Here is a 19,191-nt window from a genome sequence, read left to right as displayed (position 1 = left end):
TAATTGGAGTCATGTGTTCTCATTAGCCTGGAGCAGCCCCTGCTCTGGTCAGTCAGGGAACAGAAAACTGTTAATCCAGTGGCCAGTATATCTTCCTTCTGCTATTCTGCTGTACCCAACTGGCCTGGGTCTATCACAGTGTCCATCTCGCTCTTCAAACTAATTCAGTCGTTTGCCTCCCAGAACTCCTATTGGGAGACTGCTCCAGAATATCGCCCCGCTGGCGGTTAGAAACCTCCTGTAATTTCTAGCCAGTCTCTCCATCTCTCACAAGCCCAAATGTACACCTGAGCCAGGCTAACACACTCTGGCTCCTTGTCCCCCTCTAGTGGTTCAGCCACAAATGGTGGTTTATAAGACAATGGGCCCAGTCCCCAGCTTGTGGCAATGAATATACAGCCCCATTGGAGGCAGTAGGTCAGATGCACAGATGCTGAAAATTGCTTTAGCACCACCAGAGTCATTGGAACTACACTGATGTGTTGCAGATCTACCTGAAATCTCTTCTCACCTACCCCAGTCTTACACCAGTCTGACTCCTTTGGTTCCAACAAAGCCACTCCTGATTTATGTACACAAGCAAGACAACTCCCATCATTGTTTTCAGTGGCCATGGAATGGGTGCATGTGGCCAAGCAGTGTAACGGATATTGTTTTGGCACAGAATGAAAGTCTGATTCCTCTTGTGCACACACTTTACACCTATTTAACTCCACAACTGGACCAGATTTTCTCCTGGTATAAATCACTGCCGCGGCAGTGACATCAATGGAGTTAATCTGGATTTGCATTGGTGCAACTGAGATCAGAATCAGACCTATTTGTGTGCAAGCTGTGTGGTCATGGAAATAACTGACATTAATGAACAGATACTATGTGAGCAAATTTTCATTAGATAAAGACATAAAAAATAATTCTTGGTGAATTACCTACACCCAGTCAGTCTCCTCAGCGCAGCTTTCATCTCCTTGTTCCTCAGGCTGTAGATAATGGGATTCATGATTTGTGGCAATACGGAATAGAGAACTGCCACCACAAGATCCAGAGCAGATGGGGAGCTGGAGGTGGGTTTTAGGTAGGCAAAGGCCCCAGTGCAAACAACCAAGGAGACCACAGTGAGGTGAGGAAGGCAGGTGGAGAAGGCTTTATGCCGTCCCTGCTCAGAGGGGATTCTGAGCACTGATTTGAAGATCTGAACATATGACACAATGATAAAAACAAAGCAGCCTAAGACTAAACACATACTAAAGGCAAGAACCCCAACTTCACTCAGATATGAGTCAGAGCAGGAGAGCTTGAGTAGCTGGGAGATCTCACAGAAGAACTGATCCACCATGTTGCCTCCACAGAAGGTCAATGCAAACGTGTTCCCAGTGTGTAGTACAGAGTGGAGAATCCCACTGATCCAGGCACTAGCTGCCATTTGGACACAAGCTCTGCTGTTCATCATTGTGTCATAATGCAGTGGTTGGCAGATGGCGACATATCGGTCATACGCCATGATGGTGAGAAGGGAAAAATCTGCTCCCAACAAGAAGAAGAGGAAAAAGACTTGGGCAACACATCCAGCATAGGAAATGGACTTGGTGTTCATGAGGGAGTTTGCCATGGATTTGGGGACGGTGACAGAGATGGAGCCAAGGTCTAGGATGGACAGATTCATCAGGAAGAAGTACATGGGGGTGTGAAGGTGGTGGTCAAAGGCTATGGCCATGAAGATCAGAAGATTCCCCACCAGGGCTGCCAGGTAAATCACAAGAAACACCACAAAGTGCAAAATCTGCAGCTCCTGAACATCAGAGAATCCGAGAAGAAGGAACTCAGTCACGGTGGTTCGGTTGGACATTTTCTTTCTCAGGACATTGTGTGATGGTTGCAGAGAGAGGGACAAGAGCAAGGGACAGGATTAGATCATTAAAATAACTCTCCTTTTGTGAAAACCACCTTAATTTTCTTGAGTCAGACCCTTAGCTTGTGAAGATTGGTGTAATATGGGAATGACAATGGAGAAAACAGCCCCACTGACTCCAATGGAGTTACTCCTGATTTACACTGGGGTGAGAGAAAATAGAGTCAGCTCAATGGACTCCACAGTGGTTACTCATAATTTACACCAGGGTGATGAAGTGGAGAAATTGGAACAATTGTTTTAGAGAAATTCGTATACCTCTGTTACCCAGAGGTGGGTGAACTCTGGATAACGGTGTATAAATGTTACTATCCTCAGTTTTCTGAGGGGAATTAGGTATCTGTCTGGCCAGATTCTGCTGTAAGGGACAAGCTGCGAATGTGGGGTAATTTCACTGCACGCCATGGAATTACTCCCCATCTATACTGCTCTAAACGGGAGCAGCTTTTCGCATGGAGGTGACCAAACTGAGCCATAAATACACAGTAAACTCGAGTCATGAATACGGCTCCCTTCCTGCTTCTCTAACCACTCAACTAAACACCCTCCCAGAGCTTGGAAGAGAACCCAGGCGTCCTGACTCCCAGTTCGCCCCCTGCTCTAACCCACTAAATCCAAAACCCCTCCTGGAGCTGGAAATACAGGCCAGGAGTTCTGGCTCTACACACTGGACTCAACTACCTCCCAGAGCTGAGAACACAAATGAGGTGTCTCAACTCCCAGTCCCCTCCTCTAATGACTACATCAGACTGCATCTCAGCTTCTGTCCCAGTGACTCTCCATTGCCATCAGGAACGACTGTTGCGAGTGAAATGGAGAGTCATTGGGCCAGGGTAGGTGTGTGAGAGTGATTCTTCAGGGGCCAGCGGTCAGAGCTGGGGTTTCCGCCACTGGCTCCTGCCAGCCGGGGTCTCAGCCCACTGCCAGCCTGGGGTTCCTTCCCCCAGGCTGGCAACGGGTGCTGAGTTGCACCGGCAGCAGGACCCCGGCTGACAGGAGCTGGCAGCAGGAACCCCAGAGCAAGGGCGGGCTGAGTGGCACAGCCGGTGCCGCGGGCCACCAAATATCGTCTCGCGTGCCACCTTTGGCACATGTGCCACAGGTTGCCGACCCCTGCTCTACACACTGGACTCAACTCCTTCCCAGAGCTGGGAACACAAATGAGGTGTCATGAATTCCAGTCCCCTCCTCTAATGACTACATCAGACTGCATCTCAGCTTCTGTCCCAGTGACTCTCCATTGCCATCAGGAACGACTCTTGTGAGTGACAATGGAGAGTCATTGGGCCAGGGTAGAGGCATGAGAGTGATTCTCCAGTGTGGTACTTGGGGCACTCACCTGGTGTCTGGAAGAGCCAAGTTCATGTCCCTGCTCCCATGACTATTTAATTCTTGATACAAAGTCGAGCAGCTTCAACGGGAGAGACTGAGACAGTCTCATTTCAGAACAGCCCATAGCCTAGAGGCTCAGGCACCCTCCTGTAAATTGGGAATTCAAATCCCTTCTCATCATCAGTCAGAGGGAGAGATTGAACCTGAGTCTGTCACAGGCCAGCCAAGTGCCCTAACCACTCAGCTTCAACTTATGAGGCGTGTCTGTCCCACAAGTACCCTTTCAGCAATTTAATAGACAGAAGAAACAAAAAACTGAGAACTAGACACAAACTGATAGATAGATACAAGATTCAGAGAGTGAGAGAGAAACACAGAATTAACACAAACTAACGGGTAGATAGAGAAGTAAAAGCAAACTAATAGAGAAAAGTAAAAGCAGACAGACAGCAGTAACAACAAACTAATGTATACAGAGAGAAAAGTAACAACGAGCTGATAGTGTTTGTCACAATTTCTGGACAACTTTAATGTAAACTCTTCAATCCATTCTAAAAAATATGTGTGTCAATTTGATCAATTCCCCCAGTCCCAATAGAAGAAAACTGAGGCACGAATATTCTGCCCCCTCTTTCCTAAGATAACTGCTTTGGACAGCCTCAGTTTCCCATGCTCAAATTGAGCTAAGAGTGAAACTATGAGAAAAAATCTAATGTCACTTACAATTTCATCCTTTAAGTGCCTCTCTGTCACCCCCAAATATATTTCATTGCAGGAGCAAACTTACAATGACGGTCTCTGAGATGTCTTTTCTCCTCCAGCTACAGACTGCAATTTGTTGCCCCTCTCTCTCTAGCCCCATACACACCCCTCTATTGATCTATTTCTTTATCTAATGCCCCAATCACTGTATTATGAGGCCGTTCCCCCACCACACTGAAGCTGAGCTGCTGGAAATACACTGAGATCTGTGCCGTCTGCAGATGAGCTGTGTGTCCAAAACTTTGGTGCTGAGGGGAGGTGATTTATCCATGTGTGTTTTCTACGGGCTTGAGGGACTCACTCCCTGGAGCCCTCAACAGCCCAGAGCCAACAATATTTTATCTTGCCCTCTACTTCCCTGAAGAGTTTTCAGAAACTAAAATAATCACAGTTACAATGAGGCAGCAGGGTCTAAAGCAAAGATTGTGAGGCGAAAACTGAGGGCACACAGGACTGTACTCCAGAAATCTGACATCAATTCCTAACCCTGCCGCTGACCTGCTGTGTTACCTTGGGAAAATCATTCCCTAGGGCTGTCTTTCCCCTCCCACCCTTTCCCTGTCTTTTCTACTGTAGGCTCCTTGGGGTGGAGACTGTGTCTCACCTAATAAAATGGACCTCTTATATCAGGTGCAACTATCAGATAATTAATTAATTATTATTTAAAAGCTAAGGTCCAAGGTGTCCTGAGATCCGATCCCAACTATTCCTCTGGCTTTGTTCAGTCCCTTCACCGCTCCTTTCCTCAGTTTGTCATCTGCCCAATCGGGATACTAATTACAACTTGGAGTATAATTCATAATGAGTGGAGGTGCTCAAAAATATCTTCCTGGCAAAAAAAAATTGCTTGTCATTGAAAATAATTTTAGTGTGGAAAAAACTCATTTTGAACTAATTTTTCTATGGGTTTTTGTTTTTTTTCAGTGGGGGGAAGTTGTTTTTGGTTTTGTTTTCCTGAAAACCTGGAGATGAAAAAAATTTTTGTATATTTTTTCAGGTTTTGGGGGGAAAGTTTTCAATATCAGAAATCTTTTTTTCCAAAACTAGAAAATATTTACCATAAACTTGCTGTTTTACTAGAGAAGTTTATTTAAAATCAAACACTTTTCAATCTCCAGTTTCATTGTTTTGCCCATCCCCCATCCAAAAGCAATATTAGGGGATGTTTCTATGAAAACAAAAAAATTGACATTTCCCACAAAAATATAATTTTCACTTTTGACCAGTTTTAATAATGAGTAATTAAACTCAATTAAATGCATTTGAGTTGATGTGGGTGCAACATTCATTGCAATATTATTTGACAACATCTGCTTGTTATAGATCATAGGAAGTGTCTAACTGAGTCAGACCTTTGGATCATCCAGTCCAGTATTCTGTCCCTGACAGTAGCCAGTACCACCTGATTCAGAGGAAAGTCTAAGAGACCCTATAGAGGACAATTCTCGAATAACCTGTCCATGGCGGACTCTTATCATCATCATCATCAGCTAGGGAATAGTCTATGGTGTGAGGAAGGTGAGTTTCTACCCCTCATAGAGTTTTATCTGCTACAAAGTAACAGTATCTCTCATTATCCAGATAGGTTGCAGTGCTCAAAGGAACCAACTGGATTTGTGTGTCTAAATCCCATTCACTTTCAACAGGAGAGGAGTGCCCAGCTCCATTAATCGTCTTGGAATATCTCACTTCGTTTATTATTAATTACTTATTTTGTAGATTCCATCACTGACAACTTTCAAACCAAGATTGGATGTTTTTCTAAAGGATCTGCTCTAGATATTATTTTGGGGATGTTCTATGGGCCGGGTTATACAGGAGGTCAGAATAGACAGTCACTATGGTCCCTTCTGGCCTTGGAATCTATTAATCTAATTTGAACTCCATCAAAAACGAGAACAAATTTTCTCCAAAAACCTCACAAAATGGTAGATTTAAAAAAGAAATTCTAAATTTCTATGAATTTTTTAAAGAAAAATTTATTTTTTTAAAGAGTGTAAGATGATCCTGATCATCTCCTCTGTTTTTTGACCAGATCTATTAAAATTAATTCCAGGAGATTTTAGCTGAATTAGGCAACACCTCAGAGTCATACAACTCTACTTCTCTCTTGGCGATGTAGGCTATTTGTGTTCATGGAGGGGCCAACATGACCAATGATGGGATTTTCAAGGTTGCCTATAGATATTTGGCCACCAAAATAGTTTTAATGGGAATTGGTCATTCCAGTCCCCTAGGTGAAAATCCACCCATAGTTTTATGAACAAAACCTGCAACTCTTTTCTGATGTCATTTTTAAGGCCATTATTCAATAATGACTTGGATAACAGAGGAGAGAATATGCTTATAAAACTTGCAGATGACACCAAGCTGGGAGGGGTTGCCAGCACTCTGGAGGACAGGATCAGAATTCAAAATGACCTTGACAAATTGGAGAACTGGTCTAAAATCAATAAGATGAAATTCAATAAAGACAAGTGCAAAGTTCTTCTCTAACCAAGGAAAAATCAAACGTACAACTACAAAATGGGGAATCACAGGCTAGGTGGTGGCATTGCTGAAAAGGATCTTGGGGCAAGAGTGTATCACAAATTGAATATGAGTCAACAATGGGATGTAGTTGCGAAAAAGGTTAATATCATTTGCGGTGTATTAAAAAGAGTGTTGTATGTAAGACACCAGAGGTCTCCTGTGTGCCCTAAGGGTCTTGGGTGAGTTCAGGGGTTACTGGTTCCAGGTCCAGGGTGACAAACATATCCTGGCTGTTGGGGAAACTGGTTTCTCCGCTTCCTTGCTGCTGTGAGCTACCTACAGTACCTCCATCCTCATCTTCCTCATTCCCCGAACTGTCTTCCCTGTGTGTTTCTCCATTGACATAGTCATAGCACATGGTTGGGGTAGTGGTGGCTGCACCCCCTAGCATGGCATGCAGCTCCGCGTAGAAGCGGCAAGTTTCCGGCTCTGCCCTGGACCTTCCATTTGCTTCTCTGGCTTTGTGGTAGGCTTGCCGTAGCTCCTTAACTTTCACGCGGCACTGCTGTGTGTCCCTGTTATGGCCCCAGTCCTTCATGGCCTTGGAGACCTTTTCTAATACTTTGCCATTTCTTTTACTGCTACGGAGTTCAGCTAGCACTGATTCATCTCCCCATATGTCGAGCAGATCCCGTACCTCCCGTTCGGTCCATGCTAGAGCTCTTTTGCGATTCTGGGACTCCATCACGGTTACCTGTGCTGATGAACTCTGCGTGGTCACCTGTGCTCTCCAAGCTGGGCAAACAGGAAATGAAATTCAAACGTTCGTGGGTCTTTTCCTGTCTACCTAGTCAGTGCATCTGAGTTGAGAGTGCTGTCCAGAGCGGTCACAATGAAGCACTGTGGGATAGCTCCCGGAGGCCAATAACATCGAATTCCGTCCACACTACCCCAATTCCGACCCGCAAAGGCCGATTTTATCGCTAATCCCCTCGTCGAAGGTGGTGTAAAGAAACCGGTTTAAAGGGCCCTTTAAGTTGAAAGAAAGGGCTTCGTTGTGTGCACGTGTCCAGACTTAATTCGATTTAACTCTGCTAAAGTCGACCTAAACCCGTAGTGTAGACCAGGCCTTAGATGGGGAGTTATTCTGGAATAGCTATTCCTGATTAATTCCCTGTATGGATGCTCTTATTCCAGAATAAGAGTGCTTTATCTGAATTAACTTAATCCATTTAGATCCAAAGTCTTCTGATTCCCACTGGAAGTCACGTGTGGTGCCTGAGACACTTAGGACTCTGAAACTCCCAGACAAACTTTCACCTTCCATATTCTGCCTGACAAGAGCATCTAACTTCCCACAGATGTATCCTGTTACACTGACCTCTCAAGGAATTATAGGCCAGTGGCAGAAACAAAGTTACTCGTTATTTTAATGTGTCCCATCGAGGGCCATTAGAATGGAAAAGCTGCTGGGAAATACCGGTCTCAGTGGCAGTCCCATCGCGGCTGATTAGAAAAGAAAGTCAGAGGCATTGATTAAAGTTAGACTAAGGAAGGGGTGGGCCTGTTCCTATGTCAAGTAGTCCCCTGATGGTTAAAGTGAAAGGGGTCAAGCCATTCATTCCCAGCCCTTTTAATGGTGATTCCTTCCTTAGTGAATTCCATCAGACCCTCAGGTAGGCTATTACAGGCCAGCTGAGGTTCTGGTACTACTGGGCTCTTAGCTATTGTAGGTCATATGTCTGTGCTACAAATAAATATTTATTTCTGCAAACTCCTGGGGATGCCCTTTGGGCCTCAGCCCTGCCCTGTTTTTAGCCAAACTCCTTCGACTCCTTTGAAAATCGCCAGCCTTAGTGGCTGAATGAATTTATAAACCAACAATGGACAAGTGTGTTTATTAGAGCTGTTAAAATGTTTCGTGTCCCAAATTTTGCCATCTTAAAATATGGTTTCATTAAAATTATCCACGGTAATATGTCAATTGTGGATATTTTTGTTTTAATTCTTGTCAGGGAATCAAAACCAAAAAAATAAAGTTTGCTTCATAATGTGACATTGCACTCTATATGATTTTATGAAAATATGCTAATGAGTGTAAATATAATGTTACTGGGATATACTTCATGCAAATGGTCTCTTGTAAGGTATCATTACAAAGATACATTGCTACTTTGAAACCAAACATTACAAAGATTATAATCTACTGAGTGTGGTGATCCTATTTGTATAAATGTATCACTCTTGTACTTGAAACAAGAAATATAAAATATAACTCTGAGGTCCTATCATAGTTATGCAAAGTGTGGGCCATTAATCGTGATTTAGAATCTTGATGGCTCCCATCAACCAGGACAATTGACTGTGGATGACTCTGTCTGCTTGCAGGCCTTCCTCACAGTCAGGCTGGTAAGAATGAGGGCTTGGAGTCTCACCTGAACTGGAATGCATCTTTAACCCTGTGCTTTCCCATTTAGAAGGAGGGATGTGAACTCAGAGAGACAAAAGATTCCTGCCTTGTGCCAAAGCTATATAATGGGGTGGAACAGAACAAAGAGGTCTGCAATCATGAGAAATCCCCTAGCTACCACCTGAGCTGGAACAAGGGCTATACCAGGGGAAAGGATTGTGCCTAGATTAGGAAGGCATCCAGTCTGTGATAGAAGCTTATTGAAACATCTCTGAAAGTGAGATTTTGTCTGTATTCAGTTTTCTTACTGTATTAGGCATAGACTTGCATGTTTTATTTTATTTTGCTTGGTAGTTCACTTTGTTCTGTCTTTTATTACTTGGAACCACTTAAATCCTACTTTTTGTATTTAATAAAATCACTTTTTTACTTATTAATTAACCAAGAGCATGTATTAATACCTGGGAGGGGGCAAACAGCTGTGCATATCTCTCTATCAGTGTTATAGAGGGTGAACAATTTATGGGTTTATCCTGTATAAGCTTTATACAGGGTAAAACAGATTTATTTGGGGTTTGGACTCCATTGGGTGCTGGGCATCTGAGTGTTGGAGACAGGAACACTTCTTAAGCTGTTTTCAGCTTTTAGGTGGTGTGGTTCAGACCTGGGTGTGTTTTCAGCAGGCAAGCATGTCTGGCTGAAACAAGGCAAGGTTCTGGAGTCCCAAACTGGAAGGGAAAACAGGCTAAAAGGTAGTCTCAACACATCAGATGGCAGTCCCAAGGAGGTTTCTGTGATCCAACCCATCACACATCATTTCAAGAAAAAAATAGTCTTTCACTTTTGGTCAACTTTTTGAACTGAAAATTTTTGTTTCAAAACAATATTTACAAATGAAAAAAAATATTTGTGTAATTTCAAAACATTTTGTTTTGACTCAATACATTGACATTTTTCTTTTTGACAGTTTCATTTCACATTTTTCAGAACTTTTTACTGCATCAACATATTTGTTACTTTGATTTTTTGTCTTAATTCATTATGAAAAGAAATGTTGAAATACCAGAATTTCCCACAGGCTGGAAATTCCATTTTCTAACCAATGCTAGGTAGTAACGTTCACTGGGGTAAAATAAAAACGTTTATTGTGTCTGTGATCATTTTTCTCTTCACTCTTCACTCACTTCAAACACTCAGAGCTTGTTCTATTTTAACTGCTTCTGCTAAACATAGGGCAAATTCTACTTGGTGAAATAACCCATCCTGGACAAACATTCTGAAGTTTTAAAAACACCGAGCAAAGATGAGACGTTTGCGGATATGGACACCCAATACGAAGTAATTGTAATTGGAAGCAGGTAGACAAATCATTTATGGGGTTTTGAAAACCTTAACCCAAATGAGTTGATGGATGAAATGAAAAACCAGCGTGTTTCTGCTGTCCTTAAAAAAATAATAATAATCGGCTCCAGGATTTTTGCCGCCCCAAGCAGCAAAAAGAAAAAAAGTGGAAAAAAAAAAAAAAAGCCGCGATCGCGATCTGCTCTACCGCCACCGCTTCAGTCTTCGGCGGGAATTCGGCGGCGAGTCCTTCGCTCCCAGAGGGAGTGGGGGACCCGCCACCGAATTGCCGCAGAAGTGCCGGACATGCCGCCCCTCTCCGTTGGCCGCCCCAAGCAACTGCTTGCTGGGCTGGTGCCTGGAGCCGGCCCTGATAATAATAATAATAATAATAATAATAATAATAATAATAATAATAATAAGACATTGGGACATCAGAAGACAAACTGGGATGATACTGGGACAATGTATGAGAAACTGGGACTATCCTGGTAAAATCAGGACGTATTTTAACTTTGGATGGGCTAAGGTTTTTCAAGCCACCTATTGGATTGGATTACCCAAGCCCCTTTAAAATTCATGGGAACTGTGGACTGGAATCCCTAGGGCAATAGTGAAAGTCTCAGCCAAGGAGTCTAGTCACTGTTGTGGGGCCACAGATGCAGTCAATAAAGCTCAGTATTTATATACTTCGCTCCTGAGTCTTGGTGTCTGTATATAAGGGTCTTCCCAGGAATTTGAGCATGACGTTCCCAAAGACATTGTTAGTTTTGGGTGCTCAATTTGAGGCAGCCTGAATCTATTCATGGATGCGCTTTCAGCAAAGCTCCTGAGTTCAGAGGCCAAACCCCCTATCCTCCCATGGGGACAGGAATGGAGATTGGGGCAGCCTGTCTTCCTGGCAAAAAGCGCTGGAGAAAACTCTTGTACCTGTGTCATTTCCCAAGGTTTTTTTTCCATAAGAGAGGCAGGGATCTGAGCCCACATTATGAACTGCTAACACCAAGCTTGTCTCAAGTTGGGTGTCAAAAAATGGAGATACCCCAAATCTCTGATCACTTGTGGAAATGTTGGCCCTAATGCAATGAGCCATGGAGCCATGGAGCGCCGGCCGGAGCGCGGCCAGACCCCCGGACCCTCTCTCCCTGCTGAAGCTCCGCGCGGCCCAGCCCCGCGGCCCCGCTCTCCCGGCCGGAGCACCGGACCCCACTTCCCCGGTTGCAGCGCCGGCCGGTGTAGTGACGCCAGACCCCCGGACCCGTTCCCCTAGCTGTAGCCCCGGACTGAGCGCAGTGAAACCCCCGGACCCACTCTCCTGGCCGGAGCTCCGGACCCTGCTCCCTGACCCCCCCCCCAGTGCCCCGTTGCAGCGCCGGACGGAACACCGAGAGACCCACGGACCCGCTCACCCAGCCGGAGCCCAGGGTGGAGCGCAGCGAAACCCCCGGACCTCGCTCCCCCTTTCCAGCGCCCGCGGGAGCGCAGCCAGACCCCCGACCCCGCTCTCCCAGCTGGAATGCCAGGTGGAGAGTGGCCAGCCCCCTGTCCCCGCTCTCTGGGCCGGAGCGCCGGACCCCACTCCCACATTTGCAGTGCCGGCCGGAGCGCGACCAGACCCCCGGACCCGCTCTCCCGGCCGGAGTCCCGGGCGCAGCGTGGCCAAAACCCCAGCCCCACTTCCCCGGCCGGAGCGCCTGGCGGAGCGAGGCCAGACCGTCGGCCCCGCACCCCAGGCCGGAGCGCCTGGCGGAGCGCGGCCAGACCCCTGGCACACCTACCCCAGTGGAGTGAGGCCAGACCCCCGTCCCCCTTCGCCGACCCGCACCCCAGGCCGGAGCGCCTGGCGGAGCGCGGCCAGACCCCTGGCACACCTACCCCAGTGGAGTGAGGCCAGACCCCCGTCCCCCTTCGCCGACCGGATAAAAACGGGGGGGGGTGGGGGGTCCTAGTTTGCCCACCCCCGATCAAGATAGTTGCTGCTTTGGAGACTTGGGGATTCTTTCACTAGAGGAGTCATTAAAAACTTCATAGAGTATTTCAGTCTCTTTATGAGTTTATTCTAGCCATGCAAACATTAGAGGCTTTGAAAATTCCTTCCTGTGCTGAGATGGCGCAGGGAGGCTATTTGGGAAAGAGAGGAAGAACTGGACATTTGACTCGTCTCCAAAGCAGATGAAATCTCATGACTGCTGGATTTTGGTTCTGGCACTGAGATGGAAGAGCTAAGCCAGGAGTTAGAGCAGGAGAGAAATAATATTCAGGGTTTCTGGGTTCCATGTCAATTCTAGGTGGGGAGCAAACACAATGATTAAAACAGGGGATAATTGTATTTTTGGATCCCTCATGCGCACCTTTGACATATATTGTCCAAGAACTCTACTGAAAGACTTCAACTTTTTGGCGAGATATGATTAAAAGATCAAAGTTGGTTTGCTTTAGGAGTCAGCAGCCAATATACAATCAGAGACCTGAAATGTCAACACTGACACTCAGCAGGCACCTGGGGACTTAATGTATCAACGACATATGACATCTCATTTAGAACATCCTTCTTCCTCATTTTATCAGGCACTTCAGCAACAACAGGCAGGGCCGGCTCCAGGCACCAGCCCAGCAAGCAGTTGCTTGAGGCGGCCAACGGAGAGGGGCGGCATGTCCGGCTTTTCTGCGGCAATTCGGCGTCGGGTCCCCCACTCCCTCTGGGAGCGACGGACCCGCCGCCGAATTGCCGCGGAAGACTGAAGCGCATCCATGAATAGATTCAGGCTGCCTCAAGTTGAGCACCCAAAACTAACAATGTCTTTGGGAACGTCATGCTCAAATTCCTGGGAAGACCCTTATATACAGACACCAAGACTCTATTTTCAAATTTTTGAAAGGAACTTTTTTTCTCTTGTAGTAAAATTTCATAAATGTGTTTTTCTTTTTATCTAATTTTTTTTCTTAGGGAGAAAAAAGGAGTAAGTCTGAAAAAAACAAAATCTAAATCTATTTAGGAAAGTTACATGTTCTTTTATTTTTCTTGAAATTTAAGATCTGGAAAATGTGCTAAGGGATTTTTTAGAAGATGTTATTTATCTATTATCAATAAAAAAGCCAGTTTAGAAAGCAATCTTTGCAACCTCTATCTATAATTGCATTTTTATCCTCATTAATTGAAATCATTCATAGGATAATTTTGACTAGCGATTCTCAGTGCCAAAGCCCCAACTGATGGAAGCCATGTAGTAAGATGCAACCACTTCTGCCAGCTGGGGAACTGGCCCATTTACCCTCAGGGAGACAGTCTGATTTACACTGATTGAGTTTTTTTCACTTATATGGAGGTGTCACCCTGGCTCACAACCATAAGTGCCAGCCTCAGGGCAGGCTGTCAAAAACAGAGCGGACACCCCACACTGGTGGTATGCTCTATTATTAGATTTCACCAAGCCAGTAACAAATGTGAACTCCTGGCTATGAAGTTTAAGACATAAATCCAAATGAAATGAGCCAGACAAGGCGGGTGAGCTAATATCTGTTATTGGATGACTTTCTGTTGGTAAAAGAGACAAGCTTTTGAGCCCCATAGAGTTTCTTTCCTTCACCAACAGAAGTTGGTCCAATAAAAGATATTACCTCACCCACCTTGTCTCTCTCATACCCTGGGACCAACATGGCTACAACACTGCAAACACCCAAAAGAAAGCAAAAGTTTCAGTTTAGTTTCAAATTTTCTGATGCAACATCACAAATTTTCATCAAAAAAGCCATTTTCCCATCAAATGTTTTGATTCCATCAAAACCTCTTTTTTGACAGTGAGCAGGGCAGAAATGAAATCCATGTCCCTGCAGACTCAACTTTTTCTTCTGTGAAAACTTTTGACAGAAGAAAAAGTTGAGGCTGTGGGGAGATGGATATCATTTCTGCCCTGCTGTGGACGTCCTCTGTGACCATGAGTAACTCACCCCCCACACCCCGCATTTTGGGATTTTCAAGAGAGAGGAAAATAGGTGCCCAATTCCCATAGAACTTCACTGGGAGTTTGATGACTGAGCCCCCCTGGATCCTTTGAATATCCCAGCCTCCCTGCTTCGGTTCCCCATTTCTGAAATAGGGTAACATAATTTCCCTACTTTGCAGGAGTGTGGTGAGGTTAAATGCTTTAAGAATTGTGAGGTGCTCAAGTACAATCGTGACAGGTGTGGTATCAGTATTTATGCAGAGCGCTTGGAGGAAAGGCAATGCAGATGCCCCCCCATGACACATTAGGTTTTGCTACACCTTGATCTGTGTGACGGAAGCTGATTTTAAAGAGTTATGGATCTTAGGGCTAGATTCACAATGGACTTTCGCTTTTAGACACTTAAAAATCACTCAGCATAGATGAAGATGCTCGGTATGAAGTGTAAACATACCATGGAAATCTGGGCTCCTCATTTGGACAGAGCCTTGCATTTCCCTTCTGTGATGTGTGTCCTGATCTTCACTAAGATGATGGTGTAGGAAATAAGCAGAATAATTAATACTATTATGAGCATCAATCCACCATTGAAGACCATCTGAAGTTCTACCATGTGGGTGTCACTGCAGGCCAGTTTGATGACATGTGGGACATCACAGTAGAAATTGTCCACGACATTTGGACCACAGAATGGTAGCTGGAGGAGCAGTCAAAGCTGAACAGCAGAGTGATCCAATCCAACCAGCCATGCCAGCGCCACTAGCCCCATGCACACATCCTGGTTCATGATACTCAAGTACCGCAGTGGTTTATAGATGGCCACATACCGAGCGATCGCCATTCCCACAAAACAAATTAAGTGGTAGAAGAACATCTGGAGGATGCACTCACTGAACAAAATGGTTTTACACTGGGAAAGGAGACCTGCATATTTGGAGCATTTACTGATAATTCAATGAAATCCAGGAAAGCTAAGTTCAGGAAGTACATAGGGGTGTGGAGTCAGTGGTTGGTGATCACGGTGATGATGATGAAGATTCCCAGCCAGGTGTTCACGTAAACTATGAGGAAAACCACAAAGAGGAAGTGCTGCAACTCGGGATTCTGGGTGAGGCCCAAGAGGACAAATTCTGTCCCTGGGGTGGTTAGATTCTGCTCTTCCATTTTGTGTTTTTAAAATCTACCAGGAAAAAAAAAACAGAAATTTAGTGATATTAAATCAGTGTTAACTCCACCTTCACAAAGACATTGGATTTGGAAATTTCTTTAGTTTTCTAAATTCAACATTGTGTTCTCAGTTCTGCTGCAGGGAAACCCTGCTTCAGCCGACCCTAGGAACTCCACCAGTGGGGAGCTGCAACCATGGGGTTCTTGTGAAAGAAGAGGAGTGGTCTGCTCACCAAAAGAGGCCCTTGCTAGTCACAGTCTGCATTCATCTACATGCAGCCCAGATGGTGCAGTCTTCCAAAGGTCCATAGAGTCCTCTTGGGGCCTAGAGATTCTGGGATGGGAAGGATGTGGGTTGCAGGGGTATGTATAGCCAGAGATTCTCAGAGTCCAGGAGTTGTCAACAAGGGGCTGCTAGGAGGTCACGATGACTAAACCTACCTACCGACATTGCTGAATGGGAGGGAGGTCCCAGTTAGATCTTTGCTAGAAGGGAGGGGAATTGGAATGGAAAAGCTTGAGAACCACAGATTTCATAGATTTGGATTCTTGGACTGGCTACCAGAGATGTGTAGCACCTGTAACCCCCATGAACACAGTGAGGAACATTGTCCCTCTGTAGTGGCTCATCCACTGAAGAGGGTGACTCTGAATGACTGATCAGGGAGGAGTCGGTGCTCAGCACCTCTGGAACCAATTTGCTGTAGTTTGGTGCCTACAAATTCTGGTACTTACATTTAAGCACCAGCGCTGGAAAACTGAGCACATAAAGATTTCCATCCATGCACTCAAGCTGAGATGTTCACTGGCGCTGAGTGATTATCAGTGGTTCACAGTCATGCTGGAAGGGCATAACGAGTGGGGTACCACAGGGATCATTTCTGTGTCTGGTTCTTTTCAATATCTTCATCAATAATTTAGATAATAGCATAGAGAGTAGATTTATAAATTTTGCAGATGATACCAAACTGGGAGGGGTTGCAAGTGCATTGGGGGATAGGATTATAATTCAAAATGATCTGGACAAACTGGAGAAATGCTCTGAAGTAAATAGTATAAAATTCAATAAGGACAAATGCAAAGTACTCCATGTAGGAAGGAACAATCAGCTGCACACATACAAAATGGGAAAAGACTGCCTAGGAAGGAGTACTGCGGAAAGGGATCTGGGGGTCATAGTGGATCACGAGCTAAATATGAGTCAATAGAGTAACGCTGTTTCAAAAAAAGCAAACATAAATCTGGGATGTATTAGCAGGAGTGTAGTAAGCAAGACACGAGAAGTAATTCTTCCACTCTACTCCACATTGATTAGGCCTCAACTGGAGTACCATGTCCAATTCTGGGTGCCACATTTCAGGAAAGATGTGGACAAATTATAGAAAGTCCAGAGAAGAGCAACAAAAATGATGAAAGGTCTAGAAAACATGACCTATGAGGGAAGATTGAAAAAAATTGGATTTGTTTAGTCTGGAGAAGAGAAGACTGAGAGGGGACATGACAACAGGGTTCAAGTACATAAAAGGTTGTTAAAAGAAGGAGGGAGAAGAATTGTTCTTCTTAACCTATGATGATAGGAAAAGAAGCAATGGGCTTAAACTGCAGCAAGGGCGGTTTTCCTTGGACATTACGAAAAACGTATTGTCAGCATGGTTAAGCACTGGAATAAATTACCTAGGGAGGTTGTGGAATCTTCATCATTGGAGACTTTTAAGAGCAGGTTGGACAAACACCTGTCAGGGATATGCTAGATAATACTTAGTCCTGCCATGAGTGCAGGGGACTGGACTAAATGACCTCTCAAGATCCCTTCCAGTTCTATGATTCTATTATTAGAGTTTTGACAGTTGTTGTCATAGATGCTGCTGTTGACGTTCGATCCCATTTCATCTCGGGTTGGGTTTGGGATTCAGTTGGAGTAGGTGTTATTGTTATTGTAGGTTGTTGTGACAGCTTAAGAACTTTCATATGCTTTTTACAGTTGAGCTCACAAAGAGGGTGAATTTGTTGACCCACGTATTACACCACTTCCCTTCCTCTGCTTGTAAGAGATGGACCTCCTGGAGCCGTTGAGGGGGAGAACAGCACCTCGGTGACCAAATTCATCCTCCTATGTCTCTCCAGCAACCTTCAGGTGCAGCTCACCCTCTTTGGGGTCTTCACAGCCATCTACCTGGTGGCCCTGATGGGCAACATGCTCATCTTACCGCTGATCAGCCTGGACTCCAGGCTCCACACACTCATGTACTTCCTCCTGGGCAACTTCTCAGTGGTGGACATTGGATCTACCAGCTCCACCATGCCCAAGATGTTGGCCAATTACCTGTCACAGGACAAGTCCATCTCATGGGCTTTCTGCCTCTGTCAGATGTTCTTCTTCATCTCCTTCAGGGGGATCGAGTGCCTGCTGCTGGGGGTCATGGTCTATGACCGCTACGTTGCCATCTGTCACCCTCTGCCCTACAGCATGTTCATGAACCGGCGGGCATGCACCTTGCTGGCTGCAGCAGCCTGGGTCATGGGCTTGACCAACTCAGCTGTGCACTCATCCCTGATGTCCATCCTGTCCTTCTGCCGGGGCAATGTCCTCCACCACTTCTTCTGTGACATCCTCCCACTCTTTCAGCTCTCCTGCTCCAACACCTGGGCCAACCAGGCTATCATCTTCGCCTTGAGTGGTGCCGTGATCCTGGGCTCCTTGCTGGGGACCCTGGTGTCCATCCTACGTGTACATTGTGCTGGCCGTCCTCAGGATCTGCACAAGGGAAGGGCACCTCAAGGCCTTCTCCACCTGCACCTCTCACCTGGTCATGGTCAGCCTCTTCTTTGGCACCGTTATCTTCACCTACATTCACCTCAACTCCACCTACTCAAAGCATCAGAACCGGGCACAGCCCGTGCTCTATAGCATCGTCACCCCCATGCTCAACCCCATTATCTACACTGAGGAAGAAGGAGGTGAAAGGGGCACTCCGAAAAGCCCTGGGTAGGAGCTAGACAGGTGAAGGGAAGTTGCAGTTGCTTGGGAGCCAGGGCTCCTGGGTTCTATGTCTGGCTCTGGGAGCAGAGCGGGGCCTAATAGGTTAGATTGGGGGGCTGGAAGTCAGGACTTCTGGGTACTATTCCAGCTCTGGGAGGGGTGTGGAATCTAATGGGTAAAGCATGGGGATGTGAGAGTCAGGATTCCTTAGTTCCACACCTAGTTGAGGGAAAAACTCTGTGTGTGTGTGTGTGAATATTCAAGGGATTGTTATTCCAGTTGCCAAAGCTGAAAGGTTTTTTTCTGTTTTTGTCTGACTATTTTCCAGTTTTCAGCAGGATTGGGTGTAACATTTTATGGTTTGGGGCAAAATTGTTTGTTTTTTCTTTGCTGAAAACCTTTTAAAAAATCTAAAAAAGTCCATTTTCAGTTTTTAGACCATAAGTCAACAATTTCTGAGGAGTCATTTTCCCATTGAGAGGAAGAATGGGTAACGCAGCGTCATGACATGTGTTTGGCCTTGGGTGCCGAGGGGAAAAGAAGCAGCTGAAGTGCTGTGAAGGGTGGACTACCCACCCCTCTTCAGTGTGAGTTATTGTTTGGACCCATTGTGGAAAGACAGCCTGAGCGCTGTGGTGGTCCCTCACCAAGAGTGTCAGTGGGCAGCTGGCAGACTGCGGTGAAGCCCGGCTCCGGTGGAAGGCAGCAGCATTGTAGTTTCGAGCAGGTTGATGCCTGGCTCATTGTGGGACCTAACCCAGCCAAACTGCTGCCAGGAGGGGGAGCCAATTGCTTCCGACACATATCAGACAGGGCCGAGTGTGTCAGTACTGTAGCCTGATACAAAGGCTTCAGCAGAGGGCTTAAATGCCCA

The 19,191-nt window shown here is 45.6% G+C and overlaps 1 protein-coding gene and 1 pseudogene across 1 annotated transcript; one reads left to right on the top strand and one right to left on the bottom strand.

Moving 5' to 3' along the window:
* Positions 1-925: 925 nt before the first annotated feature.
* Positions 926-1,846, bottom strand: LOC112060719 (olfactory receptor 14A16-like). The gene has a single exon (XM_024112466.2). It carries the CDS (start codon positions 1,844-1,846, stop codon positions 926-928), a length of 921 nt encoding a protein of 306 aa, XP_023968234.2.
* A 13,348-nt stretch (positions 1,847-15,194) lies between these two features.
* LOC135974548 (olfactory receptor 5F1-like) lies at positions 15,195-18,334 on the top strand (annotated as a pseudogene).
* Positions 18,335-19,191: the final 857 nt, after the last annotated feature.

The sequence above is a fragment of the Chrysemys picta genome, chromosome 12 (assembly GCF_011386835.1).
Source record: "Chrysemys picta bellii isolate R12L10 chromosome 12, ASM1138683v2, whole genome shotgun sequence".
NCBI lineage: Eukaryota > Metazoa > Chordata > Testudines > Emydidae > Chrysemys > Chrysemys picta.
This window is presented reverse-complemented; position numbering and strand designations above follow the sequence as displayed.